General features: G+C 32.7%; 1 protein-coding gene across 2 annotated transcripts in view; it reads right to left on the reverse strand.

The window, feature by feature from the left end:
• Tmc (Transmembrane channel-like) overlaps window positions 1-15,360 on the reverse strand; it is a 126,487-nt gene extending 111,127 nt beyond the window's left edge. Inside the window, exons 1-2 of one of the 2 annotated variants that reach the window (XM_072540901.1) lie at window positions 15,264-15,360; window positions 35-182 (exon numbers count right to left, since the gene is read on the reverse strand). In XM_072540901.1, the coding sequence (XP_072397002.1) occupies window positions 35-68 (34 nt within the window). In that variant the 5' untranslated portion in view covers window positions 69-182; window positions 15,264-15,360. Of the gene's footprint in view, window positions 1-34; window positions 183-2,590; window positions 2,801-15,263 lie in introns of those variants that run through there. The other variant, XM_072540902.1, reaches the window with a different exon arrangement.
• Between the last annotated feature and the right edge of the window lie 306 nt (window positions 15,361-15,666).

Genomic DNA, 15,666 nt, shown 5'->3' on the forward strand with positions numbered 1-15,666 from the left:
AAATAGTGGTTTACCGATATTATTTATAGATTACCTGTATGCATACCGTGTGCGTTGATGATATCCATCGTTATAACCAGTGGATTAAAAAAGTTAATTCTTGGAGTATTGTCACTTACAGATTCATCTGCAAATGTGACAGAGAGGCGATCGTTCGATGGTTGCGGCGAAGTTGGTTCACCCTGTAAAAGAAGCAATTATTATAACCTGTCATTATTTATTAATTCGTGTCATCGATATAATACACTAAGGATAGAGCCTGTTGATATTTTTGTAGCTGATAGATTGACGTCACATTACTAGCTACAATGTCCGTGAATTTGGCAGGTGTTTAACTATTTCCCGATATTTTACTGTTAAACAGGCATTCAACATTTGTCTCTTTTTCCTTCTACATATTTTCTTTGCATCTTTTCTGAGTTCTTCATATGCTCTTTTATTCAATCGGGAATCCATTTGTAGACATTTCTGTCTAGCTATATTTTTGCTATTTATTACTTGTTGGCAATCTTGGTCAAACCATTCCTTGTTTCTGCTGCTTTAGGTTTCACCGAATGTTTCCTTTGCCATATTTGTAATTGTCGTTTGGATGACATTCCATTATTTTTCAATGTTGTTTTGTTTTCCTCTTTCATTTAATATTACTTTTATTTTCTGCTGGTACTCATTCTTCTTTTTAGGATTTTTAAACATATATGTGTTCCATTTTCTTTGTTTGGCGCCTTTCTCTTTTGATATCATTGATATTTTTTATCTTCTATATAACCAAGAAATGGTCCGAATCGCAATTTGCGCCTACATAAGTTCTAACATCCGTTACGGAGGTTGCCCACCGCTTAGATATTAATATGTGATCAATTTGAATAAATTTATTAGTACCAGGTATCATCCAGGTTCCTTTATGATACCGTTTTATCAATACCATTAATTAGTTCTACACAACACATCAAATTGCTCTCCTAATTAAAAAAAAGTAGCTACCATACAAAACAGCATACATACTGTACAATTTATATGAGTTACTTCACCCACTCGCCTTCAAGGAAATAAAGCAACGGATAGCATAGCCCGTAGAAATAAAAAAAAACTTTTTTTATTAAGAATAATGAAGAAAACATAGTGGTACTTTGTAATTATCTAGATTTAGTTTTATAGTTATAATAGTATCAAGAATCTTCTGAATGTAATGTGGTACTTTCTGCTTAGTATATTGGCGATTTTCTCTCAACTCAACATAAGGCAAGACGACACATTCCTTGCTTTAGCTGAGAATTTCTTCAGGAATATCAAATTTAAGCTATGGAATAATGAATATTGAATAACGACGTTAACAATACTAGCACTGGTGGGATATGTTTGATCGATGCTTTCACAATCGTCCAGCTGCGTGACAAACCATTTATTAACTCACAGACATTCTTTAGGACGAATAGGAAAATATATCCCAAGGGTTATCAAAAATATGCCTTAAAGATGTGACACAACAATTATTAATAAATAAATAAATATTATAAAAAGAGAATACAAACGATTTCTACCTGGCGAAACCGAATACAAATTTTTACCACTGTGCTTCCAAAAACTTGCGAAGCAAACAGCTTGATAAATTACTCGGCAAGGTAATTGTAACTATTGTCTAGGACGGGAAAGATTTTTGTTTTGGTTCAAAGTAGTGGCTATACCGCTCTGAGGAGACCTAAAGAGGTCGAAATACATATAAGCGGCTGTCGCTGCCCTGTATCAAAACAAAAATCTAATACCATCATTATGTTTTATTACTTTACTTCGGTTGGAGTACCAGAAACGGAATTCAGTACGAATTTTGACCATGATGAACGGCATGTGGAATGCAATTTTAAATTGCCTTGCCGAGTAAGTTATCAAGCTGTTTGCTTCGCAAGTTTTAGGAAGCACAGTGGTAAAAATTTGAATTCGGTTTCGCCAGGTAGAAATCGTTTGATTTCTCTTTTTGTTTTTAGATGGCATAGTTACGTCCGTATATAATTATTTTGATAACTATTGTCTAGGACGGGAAAGATTTTTGTTTTGGTTCAGAGTCGTGGTTATACCGCTCTGAAGAGACCTAAAGAGGTCGAAATACGTATAAGCGGCTGTCGCTGCCCTGAAAAAGCGAAAACAAAAATCTAATACCGTCATTATGTTTTAAATATTATAAATAAACGATATTTAAAAAAATGAAATTGTTGCTATGAAGTTTTTTAGCTAAAATAGATGTTTAATAAAATTGTTTGCATTTATTTGCTTAGCATCTTACTCAAAATATTTCAGATAATTTAACAAAAATATTTTGTTAACTTTGTAAATCACTGTATTTAAGAAACTTCAAACTTTTAGATTTAATAATAGAAACGGGATAAATTAAAATACTTATGAACGCAAAAGATCGTAACAAACTACTAGATTTTGGGACATTTTATATTTGGGTGGAAGATATATTCTGTACATATTGAGCTAGATTTAGAAATTTTAAGGCTAAGATAGTCGTAATAGTTGCCAACGTTCTTATCAAAGAAAATGAAATATTATAAATCTAAATCTGTAATTATACCAACCAAAATTATATACTTACGGATCTATTTGAAAACACATTGTGTCACTTTATTCTTACTTATTTGTAATAAGTATACCTATTGCCACATAACATTTTAATCAAAACTAAACAGCAAAATTTATACGTAAATCACAGAGCGATTCTTAAAGAATAATTAGGCAGTGAAAACCAAATATTCCACAGAGCAAAAATTCCTACACTTCACTTAATTTCTGAGATTCTTAAAAGGGTCGTAGGGTGAAAAGGATTGAATCTGAATCACGGAAAACCTTCGAACACGCATTTATTCAATCTTAGCCACACCTCGGCTAACAACAGTTAATACTTTCTACCGGAAAATTCTTTTTAATTTCGTTTTCCTTTTACCCTCATATATGAGGATTTGTAGAGGATGGATAGAATGGAATTTGGACATTCCAATAAACTAATGGGATTCGTCGCGTCTGTTGTGATACAAACACATGTCAGTTATGGGCGATTTATTTTGTTATTTTTATGGAATCATTGCGGCTTTCATTTAGAATAACGATGAAAAATGGATTTAAAAAATAGTAACTTTAATTATAAAATCTTAAGAAAAACATTCAGGTGATGGTCATGGGTAATATTAAGAAGAGAATCGTAATTATCCGAAGCAAGACAGGGTATATTTAGCAATAATAAAGTAATTGTCTTAAAACTTAAGAAAAATGTCATTAATTATGCATCACCAGGACTTACAAATCGACTACCGACAATTTAGTAGATATAGAATCACATATTAATAACGCCTTCTAAAACAACCAAAAATGTATTGCAATTTATTTTGATCTACACAAAGCATTTGATATGGCTTGGCATCACAAGATAATTTCAACACTGAAATCATGGGGCTATCAAGAAAATATACTTGCTTTTATTAAAAAATTTCTCCCAAATAGAAATTTCAAGGTAAAAGTAAACGGTCTTCTATCTAATGTGAGATATCAAAAAAATGGTATACCCCAAGGCTCGGTAATCAGCCCGAAGCTTTTCCTTATAGCTATTAATGATATAATCAAATCAATGAACAAACCCATTCAAGCGAGATTGTACGCGGATAATCCTATAATATTCTTAAATGGAAACAATATACAGAGTATGGCCAAATTACTACAAGATCAACTCGATAAATTTATAGCATTTGTTTCATCTAAAACTCGCTGCATCATATTCTGAAAGAGACCAAAACAGATAAAAGAAATACCTACTTTAAAACTTGGGGGTCAGACACTTGAATATGTAAATACAATTAAATATCTAGGTTTAATATTTGATCAAGCTCTAACCTGGAAGGAACACATCAAATATATATCAGCTATATGTTAAAAAAGACTAAACCTCTTGAAATGTCTTTCTGGTACGAATTGGGGAGCGGACGGTAGAACTCTACTCATATTATATAAAAATTTGATCCGCCCCAAGATCGATTATGGATGCCACGTTTACTCGTCTGCTTCAACAATAACTCTAAAAGTTTTAGACACCATTCAAAATAGCGCTGTTAGAATAATAAGCGGTGCATTTAGAACAACCCCTATCTTAAGTCTTCAGGCCGAACTCGGTGAACTACCATTAGATTTAAGAAGACAGGAATTAATGCTCTCATATGCATCGAAGCGGTATTCTTTACAATATCACCAAACCATTCGCTGCTCGAATATCCAGCACGCAAAAACCTACTTTCCATTTTAAGAAAGATGCAGACGAACCATAAATGAATTAAACCTTAAAGTCCCCGAAATCTATCCTAGCAAGATGCCAACTTGCTCTCCTTAGCTAATATCTTCTCCTCACATAAATTTGGATCTATTATCAGAAAATAAGAAAGAAAGCAATCGTCATCTAATTAATTCTAAATATCAAATCTTAATTTCTCAATTTTCTTCCTTCAAACAGTTATTCACATATGGATCTAGAACAGAACGTTGTGTAGCATCTGGCTTTGTAACAAAGGATGAAATAAAGAAATATAATACTATTTCAACAGGAGAACTCTTTGCAATATATAAAACCATATGTCACGTTACAAAATGTCCTGAAACTAACTTCTTAATAATTACTGACTCACGAAGTTCTCTAGAAATCATCTCAAAAATCTATTCTTCCCATCCTATGGTCAAACTCGTTAGACAAGAATTGCACAACCTAAATTACAGAAACATTGCTTTCCTGTGGGTGCCATCTCATATTGGAATCACGGGAAACGATCTGGCTAATAAATATGCACGAGAAACCTTAGAGGACACAACTATTGAATTCTATACAAAAACTCCAGCGACAGATCTCAAATCATATTTCCTCAGCAATATGGTTAACATATGGAATAGCAGATGGTACAAAAAACAGGCAAAATTACTTGAGATAAAACCAATATTTCAACCATGGTCTGATAGTTCCACCAATCGTTTTTCTCACGTTATCATCACACGACTGCGGCTTGGTTATAGTCGCCATACGCATGGACAGCTGATGACAAGGGATCCCCAACCGGAGTGTTATGCTTGCGAGACCCCGCTAACAATAAAACACCTTCTAGTGAAGTGCCTGTTACACAGTGCGGAAAGATGTAAATTCAGAATCCCGGAGAATATGAGAGAACTATTCTTAAAGTGCGGTGCCAAAGTGATTATCCAATATCTAAAAGGAATAAACCATTTATACAAAATTTAATTGTTACGCTATTCAATTATTCTAAATACTTTTTCTTTTTTCGCTAATAGCCTTACAGGCTGATGCGAGTTTGTAAAAAAAAGCTTACAAAGAGTACAAGTACTCTTAAAGATTAAAGAGCTATTTCTCATTCATCTTTAATTCTAAAACACGTGCGATAATGTTTGCCATTGTTGAGATGCAGAGTGTTTTCATTTATTAGCGTATTGAGTCTACAGATATGTGGTTGTGGAATATTACTAGAAGACATCACCTATTTTAACCAAAAATCTTCTTCGCCTATCCGAATAGAAATTAAAAATATATGTAAAACATTAAAAAACGGCAAACACCAGGTTTCGACAACATCCCAGTAGAATTGATTAAAATGGAACAAAAAAACTTTACCGACATATTATATTAAGACTAGTACAACACTGTCTTAACGGGAACAAACTTCCGAATGAATGGAAATTGTCACATCTTTCAACCATTCATAAAAAGGGAAACAAAGAAGATTGTCAGAACTATCGAGGAATTGCAGTATCAAGTACGATTAGCAGAATAGTATGAACATGTAAATAGAACAACAAGGTTTTAGAGAAGGTAGATCTACTGTCCATCACTTTTTTACTAAAGTGTGAAATATTACTTAAAAAGTGAACTATCGAAGAACCATATATGACCAACATACATTCTTACCCGAGACCGGAAATACAATAACAAATTTAAAAAATAAATTACTTCTTCGTCGTAGATAAAATACAGTATGCAACTCGTTACGGTTAACTTTCAACATTAAACCGTTACAGGTTTAAAAGAAATGTCGAAAAGAAGTATGTCAATGAAATCGTATATACAGTGCACTCCGTATGTTTTTATAAACATGATCAAGGGAAATTGTTGCCTGATAACTATCGAAGAATCGTCTATGACCAACATTATATTCTTACCGGAGACCTATGTACAATCATAACTTTAAAAAATAAATTACTTGTTCGTCGTCCTTTGTTGTGGATGGGACTTTACTGTTCTCATTGGACGATGACTTCGTTCTGACATTAGCTACAGAAAAGAAGATTTGACAATTGGAAGACGAGGAAGAATTGATAGTTGACATTAAATAAGGAAAAATAAGAAAAATCGGCAGCGGACAAATGGTTCCGATCTTGGCTAAGGGTTTTCTCTTTAAAAACTGTTGGAGCTTCTTAAAAATTCAATTCTTTTGTGAACGACACTAGCTCTTCCACACAAGGCTTTTTTATTGCCTTCCATTTTGAACCAATCAAACCATTTAAATCCAATCTGTATGAAAACCCTCAAAAGACTGACTATAGAAATTTCGAATGTATTTATGTCTTTTAATTTTTTTACACTGTGTCTACATAAACATGCTTTTTCTTTTCACGCATTTTATATGTAATGTATCCAATTTAAAACTCTTTCAGGAAGACAAAACCTTCAGGAAGATCTTTAGTCTTAGAGTGTTATCATCATCCAGCCTCTATTGCCGAACATAGGACTCTTCCTCGTGTTTTCAACTCCGTCTATCTTACGCCGCTCTCATTTAATTTTTATTTGGCCTTCTTAAATCGTCAGTCAATGGTGTAGGTGGTCTACCAATGCTTTCCTTGTTTTCCCTTGATCTCCATTCCAATAACCTCTTTATCCTGCCCATCTCCATTTTATTCTGGCTATCCTTTCGATGAGTCTGTCACCTTGGTTCTTCTCTTGACGTCTTTGTTTTTTATTTTGTCTCGCAGAGTTATTCCTAACATGGATCGCTCCATTCTTCTCTGTGTTACTCTAAGTTTGGTAATATTTTATGCCCCCCTGAAGAAAACATTCAACACACAGTGTGACAGGTTGTTGAGGGAAAACCAATATCAGAAGATTTGTATGTATGACATAGCATGTATATTTAATGAAGCTTACTTGAAAGTCGCAACGATGGATAAAGGAGTTTCAGGGTTTTGTGCTTCAGGAATTTTACCGTATAGCGCTGAAAAATTTACTGATATAGACTTTGTCATTGAACAAGACACTCAAACTCCAGTCATCGTTGACTCTGAAAACGTTTGTGAACCAGCACTTGGTGCAACTCTTCATAAACACATTCATAATGTCACTGGAGAGTTTGTAAGCACTAACAAGACTTGTGTCAAAACTTGTCAGATTTTAAAACATCATCCAAAAGATACCGTACAGAAATTGGGAACCAAGACAACAACCAGCTTAGATTTAAGTGGGATTTATGAAAATCCATTACCTGGTAGTTCGAAAACGAATATTGTACCAAATTCTTGTCCAAAATCCTCTGAGAATCTATCTCATTTTAAAGACATTTTGGAATCAGTATCATCTCTTCCAAAATCATTTAAAGATGATAAACCAAATCCAAAAAATTCCAGAAAACAACATTCAGTAATTATGACTGGCATCCCTATGAAAACGATTTTGGAAGGCACAAAGAAGAAAAAATAAACTAGGGACTTAAAAACCAAGCGTAGACTAGAAAAAGTTATACAGGATCCAAAAGTCAACCCGCATATGACGCTAAAAAATTTTGAAGAGTGAAAAAAGTAAACAATTAAAAATTGAAAATAAATCCCAAATAAAATTGGACGCCTTTAAACGCAAAGCAACAAATAAAGGAAGAAGGTGTCGAAGACAAATTAATTTTGAAGAATCGTCTTCCGAAGAAGATATAGATGAATCAAAAATATGTGATGACAACGAATTTGATGACAGTTTTGAATTATTTTCCGAAAACACTGAAATGTGTTTGATTTGTGGTGAGTTTGGTGTAAAAACTGAACTATGGTACAGATGTGTGTTTTGTGGACAATGATGTACAGATTTGCTTGCAGTGGGTATGATTGCCCTGAAAACTATCAGTGTGACTTTTGTTCTATGAACAAGTTCGTTATTGTAGAAACAACTTTTAATTTTTAATTATATCTACTTATGTATCTTCTTATCTTGTTTTCGTTTAAGTATTTAGTGTTTTCGTATAAAGCGATACCATCAGTTGTCTCATTATTTTATTGGTATTACTACTATACAGGGTGTTTCAAAAAAGGTAACCCCGTCTCTAGGGTAGGTGAAAAACTGAAAAATAATTGGGGTTTGCTTAGTAAAAAATTTTTGTAACGCCATCCGTTTTCAAGATACAGGGCGTTGAAGAAAAAAAAATTACGCATTTTTTACGATTTTGCCGAAACTACTGGCAAAATTGTAATGAAATTTTATACGAATATGTTTTGGAAGCTGATACATCCCATGAATTTGTTTTTATATCTAATTCTCATAGAGGGCGCTAGATACACGAATCGTACTAAGTATTAGTCAATATAACTTTTTTAAGAGTATAATTATTAATCAAAATTTCAAGTAAACTTAAACATCATTCAATTTTACACGAAAAAGGTACTCTTGGTAAAACTCGATACTATGTACCGTTTTCGGAATATTTTAATTTGAAACTTATGAAGTAATAATTGATGCTGGTAGTAATGATAAAGTTCTAATAGGTATACCTCTATTTTCTCCAAGTGCGCCATGGAAATCTGACATTTATTGATTGTTATGACGATAAATCAACAATAATTAGAGTTTTGATACCTTGTTATTTGTAAAATCAAATCAAAATGTACTCAAATGTTGAATACACTGACATGTTATTAACCTTAGGCGAATGTTTAGGATGTTCTAGTGCAGCTGTGACACGTTATGCAGAAAAGTTTCCTAGAAGAAACTTACCAAGTAAAAAAACATTTAGAGCCATTGAACGACGTTGTCGAGAAACTGGGAATGTGAGACCAAATAAAATAAATTCTGGTAGACCAAGAACAACAAGAACAATAAATAAAGAAAATAATATTTTAAATTTACTTGATCAAGATCCAACAGTTAGCGTAAGGAATATAGCAAAACAAACAAATACTTCTTGTTCAAGTACTTGGCGGATACTGAAAGAATAGCAATTACATCTTTATCAGTACAGACAAGTCCAAGAGCTCTTGCCAGATGATCTACCGGTTAGAGGGGATTTTTGTGAAACATTGCAACAAAGGACAGCCCACAATCCAAATTTTTAAAATGCATTCTTTTTACGGACGAGGCCACCTTTACGCGACAAGGTATGTTTAACTCTCATAATGCACACTACTGGTGTGATGAGAATCCACGAGTCAAAAGGGTAACACATTACCAACACTCATTTAAAGTTAATGTTTGGGCAGCAACTTTAGGTAACAAATTAATAGGTTATCATATTCTACCTGGAAATTTAAATAGTGATATGTATCTTGATTTTTTAAACAATTCCTTATTCGAGATATTAGAAGATTTAACGCTAAATGAGCGAAGATCTTTATTTTTTATGCACGATGAAGCTCCACCACACTTTGATAGAAGGTGTCGAAATTGGTTGAGTAATCATTTTCCGAATCGATGGATTGGTAGAAGTGCAGAAGCTCCGATTCATTGGCCTCCTCGGTCATGCGATTTTAACCCTTTGGACTACGCAGTTTGGTCGTATATTAAGGAAAAAGTCTATGCTACAGAGGTAAATTCACGCCAAGAATTGGAAGAAAGAATTCAACGTCAATTGAATGACATCATAGCTGATCCCCTAACGTTTAGAAGGTTAATGGAATCTTTAGAAAAAAGAATAGACTTGTGTATTCGCGAAGACTTAGGGCATTTTGAACACTTACTGTAATTGAATTTTATTTTATGTTCTTAGTCATTAATTTAATTTTCTTTTTGTTAGTTTTGTTTAATAACTATTTTATACCAGCATCAATTATTACTTCATATTTTTCAAATCAAAATATTTCGAAAACAGTACACAGTATCGAGTTTTACCAAGAGTACCTTTTTCGTGTAAAATTGAATTATGTTTAAGTTTACTTGAAATTTTGATTAATAATTATACTCTTAAAAAAGTTATATTGACTAATACTTAGTACGATCCGTGTAACTAGCGCCCTCTATGAGAATCAGATATAAAAACAAATTCATGGGATGTATCAGCTTCCAAAACATATTCGTATAAAATTTCATTACAATGTTGTCAGTAGTTTCGGTAAAATCGTAAAAAATGCGTAAAATTTTTTTTCTTCAACTATATCTGTATCTGTATCTTGAAAACGGATGGCGGTACAAAATTTTTTTACTAAGCAAACCCCAATTATTTTTCAGTTTTTTACCTACCCTAGAGACGGGGTTACCTTTTTTTGAAACACCCCGTATCTTATATCGGCGTTACCTCAAACGTCTGTCCGAATTACCCCGGTGATCGGGGAAATACCGACACTTTGCTAAAGTTTGGGAAATATTGTTTTTAAATACGTAAATGACATTGTTTTACCAATATTACATACCCAATGGATGCGGAAAATTCCAATTATAGTATAGGTATTTTCATAAAAAACCTAACTAATATGGAATAAATCTGAAAATTCAAATTATCTTAAGGTGTCGGCATTCCCTCGGTCTACCCTAAATAAATATATTTATTTAATAAATATTTTTTTATAAGTTCATAAACCAGTTGCGTATGACGTATAATATATTATGTCATTGATAAAATTGTTAGCAATAAATCAACCGTATCGTTTCAACAACAAAATATTATTGAAATGTCAAATGCTGGTAGTTCTTTTCTAAGTGGCGTAGTTACCATACTGGACAAACAGTGTGACTTGTCGTCTAAGCCTTTTATATAGATAGATATTTTCAATTGTTGAGTTTTTCGGCTCCTTTTTCTACTTTCGGCATTCCTGTACTCTGTGCTACTTATACCTGAATCCTCAATCAGCATTGTCTCCTTGTTCTGTACAATAATTATAAATTGCACAGAACAAGAACTATAAATTGTCCAGGAACTCTACACAATGTACGTAATTCAAATTTTAATAAATAAGAAATTACTTGATATGGTAAAATGTAATTGTAGTGACTTATTTCATTAATTTGTAGGAATTTACATTCACATCACAGTAAAATTGATTATATTTCGTTTTTGGTTTGTGTTGTTTTTTGGTGTAGAAACTTATCGCGTAAACATAATCTAATCTAAAGAAATATAAACTTAATTTTGCAAATTAATAACCCATTAAGAATACAACGCATACAATAAATTAGGTCAGCCGAGCACTCAAAAGAACATTTATTTTTATTATTAGAAATTCGCCTTGTCATCGCACCATACATTCAACCGCTCTTCTTGACGAAAAAAATTAATTGCTAATACCTTTCTCACATTGTTCGGAGCTTTTACTAGAAACACACCCTGTTCGTGCCGCAAATGAAGATGAAAACCAAGTAAAAAACTGAATTAATTCAAACACGTGATTGCAATATGTTTACCACACCTAATATTACTGCCATAAATATTTTTTCGGTTTTGTTTTTAATCGAAATAAATAATCCTGAATTCTAATTGTAATCACAATATGTATGTTAATAGTATGTTATAAGTAAATTTAATAATCATTCCGATTTTAAATACTTTATCTGTATTAACTGCCATTACACTTAAAATACGGAGGCTGTTATATAAATTCAGATATGAAAATACTGGTAAGGTGCATTCACAAATATAGTGAGTTGACTTATGCATAATTTTGGTAAGTGGTAAACAAAGCAATAAAGGGGTTTGAGAAGAAAAGGCTCTAGATTTGAACTTTTAAAAGAGCGGTGCTAAGTCCAAGAAGTCTACGAATTTTATACAAGATATCCCGATTTACATAGAAAATTAGAGTTATATAATCATTATTATTTTTTATAAAAAAAATGTTAGGCACATAAACTTTAGAGTTTTTAATAAAAGCATTGAATATTTTCACGGTTTCAATATAAAAATAGCATCAAAGAACATCAAAACTATTTCATCTTTATATTCCAAAACTAAATATCCTATAGACAAATTTAAAAAAACGAATGTAGTATACAGCATTAGTTGTACTCAGTGTGAAGCTGAGTATGTTGGTGAGACCGGAAGAAATCTTTCAAATCGCATTATTTCTCACAAAAGTGATTGCAGAATTAAAAAACCATCTTGTGCTTTGGCAGAGCATGTAATCGATAAAGACCATATTATCGATTTTGATAACATTAAAATTTTATGTAGTGAAAGTAATAAATTCAAAAGGACTTTTTTGGAAACGGTTTGTATTAGCAAAAGTGATAATATTTTAAACAAAAGATCAGAAATTCAAAATCTAAGCAAAATTTATAATAATTATATTATTTCTTTATAATTTATAAATGAAACTTTTAAAATATCACATTTTGATTGAATTTTCCATATATCTGTTACATTTTTTTAGACATCTATCAATGGTGAATAAATCTTCCTCTTTTTTGTTACTAAACAAAAAAGAATTTTTAAAAAAAATTTTATTTTTGGCAATATAAGTGTCACGGTTTCACGGGCAGCACGGTTTATTTTCTTTCTCTCTTCTTGATTTGTGGCATCATCAAACTCACTAATATTTCAAAGCCTTAACGGACATGGTTGATCTAAAAATAGGTCTTCCAGTTAGACTGGTTGTAATAATGCGTATTTTTGCCCTCTCGTCACATGTCCTAAGTACTCAAGTTTTCGTCTTTTGATAGTTAATATTATTTCCGCCCCATTTCCTATCATTCTAGTTACTTCGACGTTTGACATTCTTTGAATCCATAATAGTCGTAGGATTCTTCTGTAACACCAAAATTCAAAGGCGGCCAACTTATTCAGATGGACTTGTTTTAGTGTCCACGCTTCCAAGCCATAAAGAAGAGTAGAGAACACGAAACATTGAAGCACTCTCAGGCGTAGTTCTAACCTTATATCCCGACAACAAAGAAACTTTTTAAGTTTAAAAAATGATGCACGTGCTATTTCAATGCGTGTCCTAATTTCTTTGGTTTGATCTACACCTGATTATTCATGGTTATCCATGTTCCTAAGTATTTATAGTTATTAACACTCTCAATTGCAGTATCTTCAAGAGTCAATTGGATATTTGCATGTGCAGATTTAGTCATGATCATGCATTTAGTTTTCTTTAAATTTATCTTCAGTTTGTACTCATGACAGCGTTCATTAAGGCGTTGCATTACGTTCTGTAAATCATTGTTGTTATCCGTCATTATTACTGTATCGTCTGCAAAACGTAAGTTAATCAAAACTTCTCCACGTGTACTGGTTGTCAACTCTTACCTTGGCAGTTTGATTCCAATATAAGTTACATATAATTTTCATATCACGACTGTGAATATTTTTGCTTTTTAATACATCTACAAGCTTTTTATGTTGAACCTTATCAAATGCCTTTTCAAAGTCTACAAAACATAAGTACATGTCCTGATTCATGTCCATGCATCTCTGAGCCAGCACATTTAAGCCGAACAAAGCATCTCTTGTACTCATACTATTTCTAAGGCCAAATTGTGTGTCACTAATTTCATATTCGAGAGTTTTAACAATTCTGCTGTGAATTATTTTCAAAAATATTTTAAGTGTGTGACTCATTACAGCTATTGTTCTGTGATCTGAGCAATTTGTTGCACTTGACTTTTTGGGAATTGCTACAAAGGTCGATTGCAGCGATTGTCTGGGGATTGTGGCAGTCTGATATATTAGATTAAAGAGTTCAACCATTACATCAATAACATCTTCATCGATGAGTTTTAGTAATTCGATTGAGACATCATCTGGTCCAGTAGCTTTACCCTGTTTTGTGTTTTTGATGGCATAGATGACTTCTTCTCTTAATATTAGTGGTCCGGTATCCTCGGTGATTTCTAATGACAGTTCTTCTCTTTCATCATTAAATAGTTGTTGGATGTAATTGGTCCAGTGACATAATCTCTCCTTTATATCAGTAATAATATCCCCTTTATCATTTTTAAGGATATTCGTTCTGCTACCTTTTCTAGAACCTGTCATTTCTTTGATTCTTTTATGTAAATTAAAGCTATCATACTTTTTATCCAGATCTTCTATTTCCTTGCATCTGTCGGAGAGCTACCTCTCTTTTGCCTCTCGAATTTTCTTTCTGATGTTTCTCTGAATTTATTTGTATTTATTCAGGTCTTTGGCTTTATGTTTTCTTCGTTCTTCCATAAGTTCAAGAAGTTCTACTGTCATCCAAGGTTTTATTTTTTCTCCAAGTGGTTTGAGGGTTTCTTTTCCAACTGACACAAGGGCATGTTGAATTTTTTCCCATTTTTGGTCAATAGTTAGAGTTTCCGCATTATCTTCTTTGGCTTTCCTTAAGTTCTCGTTTATTTTAAGTTTCGTTTCCACATATGTGTTGTCTTGTTTGAGACGTCTTGTATCCATGATTTTCTTCACCTTCTTTAGTTTTACTCTCATCGACAAAACAACCGGGTTGTGATCGGACGATATGTCCGCTCCTGGATAAGTTTTAGATGATATTATAGAAAATCGAACTAGTACTAATAATCTCATTCATCTAGAATCTGAAATTCTTAAAGATTTTGCAGACAAACACGACTACGATAATATTAAATCACTACAAACATGCATCATTAGAGGTAATATAATTGCCATGAAGAATATACCACAAAATTCTAGCTAGGTTGATGGTAGATAGTACAAAGATGATCTGGTGTCTGCGTGTGAAAAAAAAAATTAACTTGATCCGAATAAAAATGCAACTAAAATCTCAGAAAAGATATAATCCTAGAAAACTCTCTCTAATAAAAACTATAGAGTGGACTGCAACTATCTAATCTTTGTTTATAAATCGAGTATAGATTACGTTATTCATCTTCCAAAGAAACCTTATCACATATTGTTGAAGTTATTCAAATCACCGCATTCAGCATAACCACGGTAGCTTTCTGGACCAGCCCAGTAGAAAATTTACGAGTAGAAACTAGAGAGCCACTACTTAAATATACAAAATGCATTTAACTGACTAAAGAGAAAATGAGGGAGTCATGTTCTTATAAGGGACTTTTTGCATTTTTGGCAAATTATTGGTTATATACTCACTTCTTGATATTTAAACTCAGCTGATAAACTCCTGGGCTTTCCAAAGTCAAGTCTAAGAATTCCCTGTGGAGCTTCCCTAACGATTTTGTTTGTATTTCCTTTTTGTTCCATTTTAAACCTAAAATAGGAAAACTTACTGTACTATATATTATTACTGGTATACTTTTTATTATTTACTACTTATGTATTATTGTTATCATTCCTAACTGAGCAGACAAACATCTCAGGTAACTGTTGAAAGTTTGCTAAGCTGTTTGAAAATGTGCGGATTTGATGATGATTATTTGAAATAAAATCTTGTTTCATTTGCAAGTGACGGTGCCAGCGCCATGTTGGGTAAAAAATCAGGTGTAGCTGAAAGATTGCTTGAGATGTAACCAGATATGATTGTTTGGCATTGCAT

Source organism: Diabrotica undecimpunctata, chromosome 8 (genome assembly GCF_040954645.1).
Source record: "Diabrotica undecimpunctata isolate CICGRU chromosome 8, icDiaUnde3, whole genome shotgun sequence".
Taxonomy (NCBI): domain Eukaryota; kingdom Metazoa; phylum Arthropoda; class Insecta; order Coleoptera; family Chrysomelidae; genus Diabrotica; species Diabrotica undecimpunctata.